The 16,212-nt window shown below is 42.2% G+C and overlaps 1 protein-coding gene across 1 annotated transcript in view; it reads left to right on the top strand.

The window, feature by feature from the left end:
- RAB38 (RAB38, member RAS oncogene family) overlaps positions 1-12,111 on the top strand; it is a 46,378-nt gene extending 34,267 nt beyond the window's left edge. The window contains exon 3 of the mRNA XM_024572764.4: positions 11,222-12,111. Within this exon, the coding sequence (XP_024428532.1) occupies positions 11,222-11,377 (156 nt within the window). The 3' untranslated portion in view covers positions 11,378-12,111. The remainder of the gene's footprint in view (positions 1-11,221) is intronic.
- Positions 12,112-16,212: the final 4,101 nt, after the last annotated feature.

The following is a 16,212-nucleotide window of genomic DNA, read 5'->3' as shown; positions in this document are numbered from 1 at the left end:
TATGCTGTTTCCTTCCTGTTGTCTGGGCTTGAGAGCTAAGAAAAAGATGTTAGGACTTTATAAACTATTCGTGGTTCAAAATTAATCACTTATTTTTTTGTTTCACACTTTAGAATGTGACTATTAACATAGTATATATGCCTTATGAATAGCTTAGAAAAGAACCATAATTATAAAATACAAGGTTAAAATGATCTGAATCAAATCACAAATTGATTCATTAACATCTTTGCCTATTTTCCTTTAATTAGAAATAGTTGTATATTTAAAAAGAACTTCATCCTATCCCTTTTAAGCCATATTTATCAGTAAAGTGTCAACCCATAGAACTGGCTTATTAGCTATACACAAGTATAGCTATACATACATGATACCAGGAGAAGTGGGAAGAGAGAAGTAAAAGGTACCCGTGGTAAGCAAGGAAAGCTAAGTTGTCTTCTACTTAATATTTGACAATGTAAGAAAGCATGTAATTCGTCTTAAATGGTTCTCAGGAACAAAGTTACGATCTTTAAGTTTACATTTGAAGCAAAAACATCCTTTATCTGGCAAAGTCTCTGTCCTTTAGAATCTGTTTAATTAGGTCCACTTCTGTAAAAACAACCAGAAAATCAGAACTGAGGTTCAGTCTTAAGCTTCAGGAACCCTCTTTTATTTTTCCAGAAAAACTTATTAAGCAACTACTTCATGCCTTTCTGAAGAAGCGCTTTGTTTGTTTTTTTCCAATGTGAATGAATCAAAATTATAACACTTTTTTACTGTTGTTCAATTACAGTTGTCCCACCATTTTCCACGTTGCTCTCCCCTGCCCTCCCTCCCCCCACCCCCACAGTCAATCCCCACTGTTTTCTGTGTCCGTGGGTCCTCTATACATGTTCCTTGACTGGCCCCTTTCCCTTCTTTTTGAAGAGGTGCTTTCTTTCAGGTCATTTCAGTTCTACTTTTCTCTTTTTGCATGTCAAATATTAGAGCCTCAACTGTCCACTTATTCTGCATATGTTAGTTTTCAGCTGCCACTAAATATGTATCTGATTATAATGCACAACTTTATAAAAATGTTTTCTATTTCTTTTTAAAGTCATAACTTGTGTATATTCATCTGAAATGTAAATATACCTACACTATGAATATACTACACTATATGAAATGTAAATATACCTACAGTGTAGATGATTGTAAACATCCATGAAGCAATGTAATAAGTACAACAGAGGGTTTCTTGATTTTGCAATGATCCTTCCATGGCCAGTTTTGTGGTCCTACCCCAGTCATTCCCGTTCAGCTCCCCTCCACAGGCTGTGCAAATGGAAGTTACCATCTCCCAGGTACTCTGTTTCTCAGGTCACAGTGATTGGCCAATAGTGCCCACATAACCTAAGTGGGGTCCCTCCTGGTACCATTCTCTCCTGCACTCAGAGTCACTTTAGTCTCCAGCAGCAACATGTGACTGAAGCCAGACTCACTAGTGTCCTTCCCCAGGATTTCCCAACCCAGTCTGGGGGTAGGGGGCCTCTTCACCTGGGTGGCAAAGCTATGAGAATGTAAGCCCAGAGGTTGTTGGCAACTATCTCGCTCTCTCTATGCAAAAACCTGCTGGACAGGCAGCTAAACGGAAGCTGACCTGATGGGTTTCAGAGTTTAGTTTTATTTCCTAAGACTCTTAGAATGGCCTGCATCTTTCAGCCATTGCAGAACTCCTGGGAGCTACCCTCCGGATGACCCAGGCAGTTCAGTGGGTTTCTGATTTTTGTAACCAGCAACTTCCGGCCAATCATGTTGAGAGAGTGCACTTGCAGTAGTAAATGATTGCCTGAATAAACATTCTACACTGAGACTCAGTGTGAGAAATCTTTCCCATTAAGGGAGCATTATTCTTAGGACTCCCATACGTTTAACGGCATTAGTCAAGGACTGGAGATAGTCTCAAGAGTCACCTTTACTCCTGTTTGGGGAAGAAGCAGAATATAAATTCCTTTCACAGCTGGTGAAACTGATGCCAGAGAGGAGACCCGATCAGTTTATAGTGACTAAGCTAGTGGGAGGCAACACCAGGGCTAGAACCCACATCTATTCAATCTCTGTCTAAAGTTGTCCTGAGGTTAAAGAGACTTCAGTATAATAGGTTTTAACATAGAACAGCTCACAGTATTTTGTGTGTGTGATAGTTAGTTGGGATTGGTCCATTTTTTCTTTCCCTTTCATTGGCCAGTTCATTCATAAATGACTGGAGCACATACGTGCCAAGAGGCCCTGTGTAAAATGCTGGCAACACCCCAAGTACATAAAAGTGCCACTTCTGCTCTCGAGAAGTTTACTCTCTGGTGAGAGGGTACATTCCTAAAAGTCTTTGCAATCGGGCTTGATAACGGCTCACGTAGAAGACTGCTGTGAAAGCACCTGAGAGTTACCCAACCCAAACTAGCTCCGGTTGGAGGTGGGCATTGGGCAGAGGAGGCGTGTCAGGGCCATAGTGTCAACACTTCGTCATCACCAGTCAGGCCCATTTTCCCAACTCGGTTATTAGCATTATCACACTCTGCTCTGTTGCAATCATATGAAAAGAAACACATGAATTTCACTTTGGGCTAGGCTCAGAGAAATGGAGAAAGGTAAACTTGGGGGTAGTGCCATCTAGGAAAGAGCAGAAAACCACAAGTATAATACAGAAGCACTTCATAAATGTTTCTATTCCCCACCGCTGCCCCGCCATCCACAAACACTCCTGTATGTGCCACCACAACTCCTCATCGGTGATATCAATGCAATGTTCTTTTGTTCCCCAAGCATTGTGCTTTCTTTTCAGGGCCTATTCTATGCCGACGCCATTGCTGAGTTCTTTCGCGTGTCTCATCTCATTTCATGCACATCCTCAACTACTTTATGAAGTTCGCATTATTTTTGTCACAGATCATAGGTAAAGAAACTGAGGTTGGGAGAGAGGTTATGGTGACTTCCCTGAGGTCACACAGCCAGCAGTTGGCAGAGCTAAGATAGTTCTTAGTCCTTCTACTGCACTTTTCCTCTTAAATAGTCCAATGCACATATAATAAAAATTCAAGATGACCAGAAGATTCTGAAACTGAGAAGTATCCCTGAATTACATCTAAAAGTTCAAAGCAGAATAAAATGAAACCCTTTTTAATCAGTTAGATGTCAGTAGCTAAATATTTCCAAATTAGGTGGGTACTTGAATTATCAGGGGAATCACTTCATAAATTACATAATTGTCTAACCACTCTGCTGTACACCTGAAACTAATGTAAAATAATATTGAATATGAACTGTAATTGAAAAATAATATTAAAAAATCCTTTAAAATTAAAAAAGTAATTTAAATAAACCCAGATGAGATATGTTTGCTCTGGATGGGCGGGAGATCTACAGGTAAAGATGGTGTAAGAGTAGCCTAAGCAAAGCACCCCGAGGGAATGGCCTGCGGTTTAGTTCAGCTGGGAGCCGGCCAAGTTAGGGGAGCCAGTGGAGATGAGCCAGGAAAACTAAGTTGGGGCCATATTGGTTGGCCCTCAGTGGAGTGGTCCAGACTGATTCTGAGTAGGCAATGTAAGCCAACAAAGTCTTTTTGAACTGGAAATTGGGGAAGAGGTGACTGCGGTCACACTTAAATTAGAGTAGTCAGGGGACAGCCTCGAAGGAATGTGTAAGATGATTGCCATGGGAAGCAAATGGAGCCGGGTGGTTGGAGAAGAGATTGTGCAAGACCTGACCTGGGGTCAACTGTCACAGCGATCGATCGTGGGGAGGGGACATGTCACCGTCATTATCTCTAAGCAGCAGCCAGGAAAGGACTGGACTAAAAAGATCATCACCTAAGAGCTGACTCCATAACATATTAAAGCAGAGATTGTACAGACTGATGAGTGGTGCCTGGTCCATGGCAAGTGCTCAATGATTATTTGCCGAAAAATGTATTATTTCATTTAGTTACATGATATTTCATTATTTCATGATAAGAACTTCCAACTGATGCATCACCTCTTTTTTTGCTATTAAAAGTTTTTAGAATGAAAAAAAAGACGGGGGTGGGAGGATAGTGTTATTCCACATCAGGAAGAAGTAAAACTTAGCACATGCTAAGTGAAGTTGCTCAGGCTAAGAATGACTTGTTTTCTGGCTGTGGTATTTAGGAAGTAGGCGTCAGGGATTTGGCAGGGAGAGGAAGACTTAGGTTCTAGGGTTGAGGCCAGAGATCTGGTAGTTAGCTAGCATTGTGACATTCCGAATTCAAAAAAGTGATGTAAACGTGGATTTGTTTAATCTTACCAACATATCCCCTTTTACACATAGTTCTTGTTCCCATATGTTTTCACCCAAGCAATGTTTTTTAACAATGGTGGCAGAACTTAATGTACGCTCTCTGGTAAGTGCCAGGTAGGTAGGAAGTGCCAGGGAGCACTGAAGATGCAGTTTGCAGTGCTGAGAGAAGACTACCCAGAAGAGATAGTACTTCTGGAAACAGAAGTGTGCAAGCCGCAAGAACGAAGAGGTAGCCTGTGTGATGGCAGACTCGTCACTTTCCTACCCTCTTGCCTTAATTTGCTGATGTGTCAAAGAGAGCAGTTTGAATGAGTGATATCTAATTTCCCTCCCTGTTTAATATGGGGAGGTTCTGTGTAAGCTGGTGGATGTTTCATGGCTGAAGTGGGGTTCTAGAGGCTGCTCGAGTGAGGGTGTGGAGATAAAGGAAGAGAGCTATGAGGCAGAAGGCCCTGGGGCTGTAGAAAAGAGGGGAGCAAGAGGATTTGCAGTGGACTTTGACATCTAGTGCATAAAGGACAGGGGCTGAAGTAGGACTGTGGTGAGGATGGGGGAGGCATTGTCAAAGCAACACAGTCTTTCGAGCTGAGTTTCTCGTCTTTCCCCATATCTTCATGCTGACAGTGTGACTCTGTCCTATGTTGAAATCAGTGACACATGGCTCCTTCCCACTGCGTGTTACATAGACTAAAGCCTGGGAACTTTGGGGGAGTAGGGCATCGCTGGGACCTGGTTTGTATGAATCACACTCCTCGCTTCTTCCTTGCGTGGAGAAAGCGTGGTATGTGCAAAACCACGGGCTTCGGGTTCAGGCAGACTTTCACTGGGGCATGAGCACATTAACAAATTGTTGGCCATAGACTCTAAGAAGTCAGCAAGGAGAAGAAAGAAAAGAGACTATGGAAACTTCGGGGATTGAATTGCAAGTCAGATTCTGCTCCTTACTGAGATCTTCCGTATGTCATTTAACCTCTCTGAACCTCACTTTTCTCATCTGTAAAATGAGGGCAGCACCTCCCACCTCAGCTTTATTGTGAAGATGAAATGAAATGCCACCCGCTGGGAACAATTTCTGAGATTTAGGGCTTAGTATGGAGGAGCCTCAATAGAAGTTCGTGATGGCAGAGGGAGGGAGCAGTGACCCAAAGGAAATGGGGAGTGATATTAGGCATCAGGGGGAAGTGCTAAGCAGACAAAAACACAGGTGTCTGTGATCCTCACCCCATATGAGACATAAACTAAAGTAAATGAAAACTAGCAAAACATTTGGCACTTTCGTGCTCAATAAAGAAATGCTGAATTTTAGAGTAAGGATTAAAATACCCCTGTTCTGTGTAAGACTTCTTACAGTGGTGTTATCCAGCAGGCCATCTGCTCCTATAAAAATTTCACAGGGCTGAGGAATTTAGTGCCCTAACCTCGGAGCCTCTGGTAGGTACACTTGGTGTTTTGTTTGAGGCTGATGTGTTTGGAAAGATTAAGGGAGGAAGAATTCTTCGCCGGCTTCCAATTAGGCAGATGTGAGGGCTTTCTGCTGGAATGTTTTTTGCTCTCTGGCACCAGGGGTCAGAGATTAAATAATTTGACACAATACAGATGTTCTAAAGAACTAATTAAAAAACTGATAATTACCCAAGACATCAGATAATTCGATTTATATGCCTTTATCTACAGGAAGATCGGAATCGGTGCAGCTTAAAATCACTGTATTAAATATTTCCAGAAGGTTCACTATTGAACTAAAAATGAGTGCCTTTAAAGATAAATTTAATTATGCGAGTGTGTCTCAAACCTGGCTGAGCATTTTAAGAAAGGGAAAATCTTTTTTAAAAATACCCATGCTGTGCCCCAGTCCAGATAAACTATGACACTGTGAGGGAGGAGAGCCCTGGTAACTGTTTTCTAACTCACCAGCTGAATTGAATATGCGGCCAGGATTGAGACCTACTGATTTATAAATAAAATTTATTTTAATAGACCTTCTAGTCCCGAGAGACACGGTAAGTTCTGTGGGAGCTGGATGAGAAGTGGAATTAGGCCAAGCTTGTTGGAGTGACAGATTGACCAAGATTTTCTTCTGCTCTGGGTAAATGACATAATTTTGTTAAAGGTTAAAGTCTCCTCTCCTTTAAAATATGGCTATTCACTCTTTAGCACATTTTTGTGACAGTTGAATGTGAGCATAATTTTGTAAGTAAAGCACCTGCTATATGCCCAGCATGGACACTCAATAATAACTGGTGGTTCCCAACATTTGTTTTTATTAAAATGCTTTACTGGGAATTTCAAAGCCTGTCTCTCAGGCATGCTTATTGATATAAACAAAGAGATTCCGAGCACAGGCACACAGACGAGCCCACATCCACCTAAGGCAGTCTGCACAGCAGACCCTCTTGTCATAGTGCAAGTATGGAAATACGTCACAGTCGGCTTCAGTCTAAGTGTCCCTCTCCTGGAAGTCGTAGAGTGTGTGAATTCCCTTTTTAGAAAAAACTGCTTCTGGAGATGTTAATACTTTCTAGAATAAATACAAATAAAAATTCCCAGGTAGTATTTTGCACTTAAGTCATCAGTTCTATTTCTTCGCAGTCCCGTAGAAATTGAGCACTTGACTGGGTCTGCTTGGGTGCCAAGCAGCTCAGTCAATAATACACGGTCTGTCTGGAAGGTGTCAAGCCATGTAATATGAAAAATAGAGACATTTATTGAAGAAGATACAAAATATAAGAAACACTGTACATAGGACAATGACACCTCAGTCTCCTTCAAAATAGGCACCTTGGGACCTCACACAGTTCTCCCAATTGCTATCACCTACCCCGTCGTATTTTCCTGAATCTCACTGGTGGTCTGAAATCTCTTCCCTTTCAAAGGTGGTTATAGTTTTGGGAAAAGCCAGAAGTCGAAGGATACCAAATCTAGGCTGTAGGGGAGCTGAGTCACCTGGGTGATTTGATGTTTTGCCAAAAATCTCTGCATGAGACATGATGCATGAGCAGGCACGTTGGTGTGAAGAAGCTGCCAATCACCAGTTGCCTACAGCTGTGGCCTTCTGAATCATCTGAATAGTTTCTGCAGAGGAATGTTCAAGCTTAACACAAAATTTGATGCAGATCCATTGCCCCACTTGCTCAATCATTTTGAATGTGATGACCACACAGTACACATGCTCACTCAATGGTATCTACAGCCCCTACTGACTAGTACAGTGAAGTTGTCATTCAAACATGTGCGTTCCAGTCCACTCTTCTTGCTTGCCAGGTTACATCAATATCACACAAATCGTTCTCGTTATATTAACGGTGGCTGGATGTTTTTCAGGACAGACTTCATCAGAATAATTGCCCAAAAGGTCTGAACCTGTGGTTCTGTCAGGCAGGGTTTGATGAACTATGCTGGCCTTGGACAGAAGGGAGTAGGAAGATGGGTCCGTATTGCTATTCCCTCTCCTAGTCTAGGCCCTTGGCTGTGACTTCAGTGGTGTGTAGAAGGACCAGCGATAGAAATCAGCTTTGCCTGAGGCCCTGACTGTACACTCCTACTTGTTGATGTTGGAAACATGTGCCCTGCCTATGCTGTTCCTTTACGTATTTGGAGAAATATTTTCTTGGAGGAGCTGAGACAGGGTCTGGCTCAAAGCATATGCTCTAAACACTAAACACATCGCTTTTTGTAGGAAGCATATGGTAAATATTGGTGTTTACTCTTCTCGCTGGGCTCACACCTGGTCCTACCACTTCCTGTTGTGTGTCTTGGGTCCAGCCACTTACTCCTTCAAAAATCTAAGTGTCCTTAGCTGCAAAAATGAAGGAATAGAATACATACCTGATCGTGTTCTTCTGATGATTAAAGGAAAAGCATGTATAGAAAACATTTACTGAATATGTACTCTATACCCTTGTCTAGGTATTTGTCTGAGCATTTCACATACGCTAAGTATTAACATTAACTTACTGTCACCTGCAAAGTAGATCTTTTACATAAATCCTTTTTTACATATGAGGAAGGAACTGAGGCAGGAATGGTAAAGGAATTTTTCCGAGGTCATACAACCAGAAAGTAGGAGTGCTCAGATGAGAGTTTGGCTTTAGGCCTATGCCTTAAACACTGTATACTATGCTTTTTTGTAGATGATATGTGTTAAATATAATGGTATATAATGGGTTTGTTCTTCTTTGTGGCTTCTCTTGAAATCTCTAATCTGAAAGAGGTTTCTCATAGCGGTCAGCACCATGGCACCCGTGATAGGTATTTAGTAAATAACTTTTGATGATAAGTGATAATAAGTGATGGTAAGTGATAAGACCGAGTGCTAAGCGTCTGTATAGTTTTGTCTAGTAATGGATTTGTATTGTATTGTGTTTATTGACACATCACCTGCAAAACAACCTCAACGACACTACCTGGCTAACTTAGCATTCAAGCTTCTACTGTGATCTGGCTCAGATGCCACTTACAACCTTATTATGCCCTTGCTGTTTTACGTAAACCTTGCTAGTGTATAAGCTCAGTTAAGCCCAGGACTTATTTTATGTGTTTATCTTTGTATGTCTAGTACTCAGTGGGAATCTAAGTAATATTAGTTGACTGAATGAATGTGGCTCCGTGACCATGAACGGCCACTTTGTTCCTATATGCAGTCTAAAAGCAGGCACTGGCTGTCCTCGGCTCGGATGGGGCTAGACATGGTCCCATGTCCTGTTCTTGACACCAGCTAGCCTTGGCTCAGTGTGTTACTTCACAAACAGTTTCAGCTGTCTCATCTTACCTTTTACTAAAATGATCTGGCTAGGCTGCCACTAATTAGACTTAGGTTTTAGTTGTTTTTCGCATAATGATGATGGATTTTTATTGATTTGTCCACACCAGCATCTCACTATCCTCGTTATTAGATTTTGTCACTTTGCATATTAATAAAAGAGAACTCCATTTACCTGGCATGTTAATATATAAGTAGGGGTTTAAAAAATATGATCGCCTAATCTAACTTACATTGTATATGAAGAAAGGCCCATTTTAATGTTTAAAACTAGATTTTCCTGTCATAGAAGCATCTTTTTCTTCTAATGATTGAAGGAAAAGGGAACTAAGATTATTTAACATCTTGGGCCTAGTGCTGTGGTAAAAACTTTTATTTGTTTTTGTACTTCATCGTCAAAACAATCTCGAAGAGGCGTATAGCTGAATATAAACCAGGCTTTGGTGTCAAAAAGACTGGGTGCAAGTTCTGGGCCTCCACCCCGCCCCTGTGCAATCTTGGGGGGAGTCTCTCAATCTCTCTACACTTCAGTTTTATTCTCTGCAAACAGACACGATATGATGGTATCCTATGTATAGGTTTTGGGAAGGGATTTTGTGGCCTCCTTCCCCAACACTCAAACAATATTCAAATGTAAACCAAAGTATTGTTTTAGTAATGGCTTGGCAAGCACCCCATAACCACCCAAATGTGGGACTTATTTGGGGATATCTGCTGGCCCAGAAAGCCAAGGCCTGGAGGCTGAGTAAGACTGCATATACATCCCCGCTTTCCTTGAATACGAGACATTAGAGGACCTGGACCTGTCTTCCAATTGGTCACATGAACAAGTGGCTGGACTCGAGAGCCAAGCAGTGAGCTGGGTGTGTCCCTACCTTGGTCAGATTACTGCCAGGGAGCATGCAGTTCAAGTGACCCTGGGAGCAACCTCAGGGAGAGGAGCAGTGGCAGGAGGCATGCCAAGCAAGGGCAGTGACTCGAAGGCATAGTAACCTGCACAGCAGAGGAGAGGGCAGAATGAGCTGTTCTTTACGGACTAGCTTCCATGGCATGAGGCAAATACTTGAGCTGAAGGTAGGTAAGCCCCTTCCCACCCCCACCCCAACAACAACGACAAAATCAATAAGAACAGAAAACAAACCTTGGGATTATAAAAGACTATGTAAAGTGTGTAGAACATTCACACTGTTGAAGCTGCGATCACTACACCCGTGAAGGGAAGCAATTTTTTATGAGATAAGTATCGCCATCAAGATGATTGTATGGGTGAGGAAAGGGGGGCCCAGAGACATGAACCCTGGGCTTGTACACAGACCAACTGCAACAACACCGCAAACAAGCACAAAAGCAACCCGAACTTTACCTTGCTTTCGATTTAGTGACCCCCAGAAACATCTTCATTATGACTCCGTAAATGGGAGGGAACAACCAGGATGTTGTGTGGAACTTGAAAAGTTACCTTAAGTTTCCAAAGCAGGGGAACTTAGGGTTGAGCATGAAATATAGGGAACATGCTAATGAATATTTGCATCTAATGCCATTAGGCATTAACCATAAGTACCATTTGGAGACCATCACTACCTCTTACATTTTCCATGTGATACAACTTCAGGCGGTGATCTCAAAATATAGCAACAACTAAGACATGCAGACAAAACCCAGAAATAAGTAGTGACGCTTCCGATTGGGCAGCAAGGTTTTGCAGTGAAACAATGTGACAAGGAAGTCCTTCTCTTTGCATTGAATATGAGGAAACACATCAGAGAAGTTCTGCAAATTGTGATAAAAACAGTCAAGTTTGACTTCACTGAAGATCAAAATTTTGTGTTTAGTACACTGGAAGTATTTTACAATATTATGCTATAGTGTAAGAGTGTGTGAAAAATAAGGAAATTGCCCTCTCACTTAAATTCAACCTACTAAGTGAGCCTACAAAACACTGTTCCTACTATGTGACAAAACAAAATAAATTGCTTTACTTTTGTGAAGGACTAAAAAAGAAAAGTTCTTTAAAAGAATAAATAAAAGGGAGGGGACTAGAAAGAGGGCTCATGGATAGGGTCTAGAAAGGGATTGCGAATTAAATGAATTGCCAAAAATGTTTCCCTTCTGTCCCATAAAGGTCTCTGCTCCGACATTATTTAGAATAGTGAATAAGAAAAACTCTTTTGTTTCCCCTCCCTTTAGGAAAATATCAACATTGACGAAGCCTCCAGGTGCCTGGTGAAGCATATACTGGCCAATGAGTGTGACCTGATGGAGTCCATCGAGCCGGACGTGGTGAAGCCCCATCTCACACCGCCCAGGGCTGTCAGCTGCTCCGGCTGTGTCAAATCTTACTAGGCTTCCTGGCTGGCCTAGGGTGGAAACAATCCCATCATCTCATAAATTATCTTGGTTGTTACCGCGTTGGGTAAATGTCGTGATAGGGACACACAAGTGCAAGCCAAAGATCTATGCCTGTATCTTTCCTATAGGAGAGAAGTAGCAAATGTTCTTTTTATGTGTTATTTCGCCAGCGTCAGTACTGTGTTTACAACCTTTTAAAATATTTAGTCTGTTAAAAAATTCTGTCTTGTAGCTGACCACAAATCTCCAGGACTAGACTTGGTCCTGTTATTCTGTTATTTGCCTCTTTGAATCAGCCAAGGCCTCAGGTTTTAAAAGAGAAAGGGGAAAGGAGCAGACTGGCTGGCAAGCACTGGCTTTTGCTTTGCCTCTGGTGTCTGTCCAGATTTCAACACGTTCTCTGCTGCTCTGACAGGGCTGCTGAGAGGAAACTGTGTTTTCTCCAGAGACGACCTCCATTTTCAACACGCCTGAGAGTTACGTCTGACTGAGCTCTGCAGAGTCGTGTACACAGGCTTCCTGTGCGTTTGTTGCTTCTGCTGTCCCTTGCCAGGCACTGAATGTCGGTCTAACCGAAAAGTGTATGGGAAGGTCTGCCCCCTAGACGTGCCTTTTTGTCAGCTCTCTCTGACTCGTGCCGTGGGCCTCTGTACATGTAATATACATTGTATATATTTTCACAAGTGAAAAATAAAACATTAACAGATGCTGTTTCCTTATTTCTGAAAGCGCTTCCAGTTTCTTAATTTTGTGAACTTTCTCTTTCACGGTGTATCCATGGTTCTCAAGACTCATTTCTAAAATTCTCTTTCAAAAAGGAGATGGGAAGTGTGCATTTAAGGGAACTGCTGGGCACGACTAAAACTGAGACGAGTCTATTCCATCTGTACCTACTGTTCATATTGACAGTTAGGCCAAGGAAGTAGGTAGTGTATACAAATCTCTTTGGCTAAGCAGATAAATAGATCGTCATATATTCTGATCAAGAAAGGTGCCAGGCCAATCAACATACACAAATCATAACATATACGTGGAGACATCTTGCTTTACACAATGCCTGTGGTGCCGACATACTGCAGGCAGCTACTCCTTTTTAATGGCATTATTTTCCGATGACGTTCATAATATACTCATAGGAGCTTTGTCTTTTGTAACAGATGTTTTGGTGTGTCCTGTCCATATTATTTTGGCATTCGCTGTTCCCATAATCACCAACCACACAGCTTCCCATTATAAGCCGTTGTGACCCTTTCCCTGAGGGCGCTTTCTGATCTCTGGAGCACTCGACCCCTGAGGCTGGCAGAGCAGAAGTACCAGGGAGTTAATGTCCCCAGGAGCAGCCCTCAGCCGATGATAGCAGTAATTGGGGGATGATCCTCTAGGCTCTTTGCCCCTCAGGAAGGACAATTCTGCAGCAGGTGCTGTGCGATGTCTGAGAACTTCCCGGTGGTAGTAACTCCCTGGTTCCCATAGGAGAAACCTTTCACCTGACTCATCCTTTAATAGCTTCCTTTCCTTCTAGCCTCACTTCTCCGTTCCTCTCCTGGTGCTTCCTGGCTTCACTTCCAAAATAAACCACTTTCTCTCAAATCCTTGTTTCAGGATGTTACAGAGGAACACAAGCCCAGCCTAAGATACTGGGACAGAGATGGCCTAGGAAGCAGTTCCTCAAACCAGCTTCTTGAAATGAATCACTCACCACCCGGTTGGTAGCAAGGCCCCCCTTCCTGGTGCATAATGTGGTGGGACTAATCCCTGGCACGATGTAGCACCATAATTACTAAGACTCCTATCAGAGATAGGATATAGGTGGAGGGAAATTCTATTGCTCTTGTGTTTGAAAGATACAGGATTATAGAGTTAGTTAACCTCCATAGAAATTCTGTAGGGAAATGAAAATTACAGACTTGGTCAGCCAACATTCAATTCAGGATTTAATGTGAAAGCTTGTAGACCTCCAGCCAACAATTAAGATAATCCTTTCCTTTAGCTACAGGATAGACCATGCTGAAAATCCAGCCGAAGATTTGATTTTAGGACGAGCAGAGTTCCAAAGGAGGCCGAATGCATAAAGACAGCAAGTCTCCTCCACTAAAATCAGGATCCTTATCAGAAAGGAGTCAGACACTGAAATGTAGGAAAAGGTATTTGGGCAGAATCTCCTGAACCCAGAGGTTCTTCTGAAACTCTGGCTCAGAAAGAGAGGCCCTTATGCTTTCCAATGGGAGAACAGCCAATTGACTTAAGAGCCCCGCCTCAGTAGGATGTTTTATAAGGCGGTGCTTGAACTTCTTGTCCCATCTTCGCTCGTTGCTTCTGGACAAATAGCTAGAGCCAATTCTCAGTATGCCCCAAGCAGAAAGGTATGATCTACGTTGCAAGACAGAATGGCTTGTTAATCAAATGAACTGTAGACCTTGGCTTGAAAGTACTTGTAGGACTCTGAGAACATTCTAAGAAATTGGTCTTGAGATTCGGTTTCAGGGAGGACAGAATGTAAGACCAAATAATATTGAATAAACCGTCTATCTCTATGAAAGTGCTCTTTCATGAGTTAATTTTAAACATTCTGGCAAGTACACCTGGAAATGATCCCAATGTGCTACTGGAATAGCTATTTAAATCTTGGAAACAGTGTTGGCTTAAAATAAATGATGTCAAGATGCCAGAACTACTACAAAGTATTGGAGAAGAGCTCCAAGGTCTCAGAGAGGTGGGCATGTTACAATGTATTTATTTTGTGATGCCAGAGAAACTACCAGCTAATTATGTTCCCCAGGATAGCCCAGAAGATCTCCCTTCACTGAAGCAATAAGGAGTATCTCAAAAAGAAGCACACAGCACCCATGAGAAGCACAGCAGTGGCTGGTCTCTGTAGACCAGGTTCAAGATTGTAACTATGTTGCTGTTTTTCACTTGGAATGACACCCTACATGGTTAAGGCTTATGATGTGGTACTGCTATTAAATGCCCTTAGAATCTTTAGTTTTGCATCCTGGATAGCTAGCTGCAAGAAGTTGAAGTAGGAGCGAAGCCTCCCACTATCACTTTTAATAATCTACGTAAAAAAGTGAGCTTCCCCTTTACACAACTTCAGGCTGTACAGAGTTAGAGGTTTAGAAACTTCCACCAGGGGATATAATAGGGTTCTACTAAAACTACGGCTTCAGCTGCTCCTGATTATTTTTGGCTCCACCTGCTCACAGGCCAGGCGTTAGAGAAGGCAGTTACTCTGCAGGCAAGGGTCGTTCATCCTGCTAAGCAAGAGGACATAAGTCAGCTACTTAGTAATGGAGCCAGGAGAAGTCTGTCTAAAAATCATGGGACTCAGTGGGGTGCTCTCGATGCTTCCAGGCCTGGCGAGAACTGAAAGGGCAATTGCAGCAACAACATCTAGGAGGGTAAGTAATTGGATTAGGAGGACAGGTAACCTGAGACTCATACTCTTGGGGGCAGAAGACTAGGTTATTGCACCAGGCAATGAACCTAGACTAGAAGCAGGTTGGTCAAGGGATTGGAAGTGGTAAAGGATGGAAATGATGACTCTCAATTATGGTCTCAAGATTAAGTACAATTATTCTCTGTACCTTTTCCTCCCTCTCCCTCTCCCACTCCCCTATTGACAACCCTCCATGTGATCTCCATCTCTATGGTTCTGTTCCTGTTCTAGTTGTTTGCCTAGTTTGCTCTTGTTTTTGTTTTAGGTGTGGTCGTTAATAACTGTGAGTTTGCTGTCATTTTTACTATTCCTATTTTTGATCTTCTTTTTCTTAGGTAACTCCCTTTAACATTTCATATAATAAGGGCTTGGTGATGATGAACTTCTTTAACTTGACCTTATCTGAGAAGCACTTTATCTTCCCTTCCATTCTAAGTAGCATAAATGATAGGTGGAAAATAGACAGGGGGAGGGTAAGAATAGTGTAGGAAATATAGAAGCCAAAGAACTTATAAGTATGACCCATGGACATGAACTATAGGGGTGGAATGTGGGAGGGAGGGGGTGGGCAGGATGCAGTGGAGTGGGGGGGGGGAATTGGACAACTGTAATAGCATAATCAATAAATATATTTTAAAAAAGGGAAAAAAAGATTAAGTACAACAGTGGAGACTAGAGCTTGTGCCATCTAATTCCCTCTTGTAACTTTCCCTCTCTCTTTCCTCCCTCCCCTCAGTGATTTCCTTGAAAAGAACAGTAGAAGTACAGAATAAACTAGGCCAAGGAGTGGACTAGACATTGGCAGAGGAAAGGTCTGTAACTCCTCAGCACATGGCTAAGAGCTTTCTCCGGATGCATGGCGTGTATTTGTCTTGCCAGATCGGCAGGTCGGAGTGCTATCCAGTTAACACCTCCAAGAAGAGTCTCATACAAAACTGACATAAATTGGTAGATAAATTGCCCGGCTTCTTCACCTCTCAGGCAGGAGAAATCTGTGGCTTGCTCTATACACTCTTTCAGAGATCCCCAGTGGGATTAAGGCAAACTTTCACACACAGTACCTGTTCATTAGCACAACCTTCTTAGTTTCCTTTCCTTCCCTGTCTCACTTGTCTATCCCTCCAGCAGTGCTTCCAAGGGTCACCTCCCAATTAAGATATTTTCATTTCTGAGTGAACTTCAATTGCTAGTAGTACTTCAAACATCGGTGCATCCAAACAATAACTTTCATTACAATGGAATCTCTAATCTATTTTTTTTTCTAAATATCCACTGAAATTTGGTTCTGAGATAGGTATGAGAACTAAGTGTCTTCTAAAATTCATCCACTACATAAAATTGTTTATACAGCCTTCAGAATGAATTCATTGATTCACTGATCCCTTTACTG

Source organism: Desmodus rotundus, chromosome 5 (genome assembly GCF_022682495.2).
Source record: "Desmodus rotundus isolate HL8 chromosome 5, HLdesRot8A.1, whole genome shotgun sequence".
NCBI classification, from domain to species: domain Eukaryota; kingdom Metazoa; phylum Chordata; class Mammalia; order Chiroptera; family Phyllostomidae; genus Desmodus; species Desmodus rotundus.
This window is presented reverse-complemented; position numbering and strand designations above follow the sequence as displayed.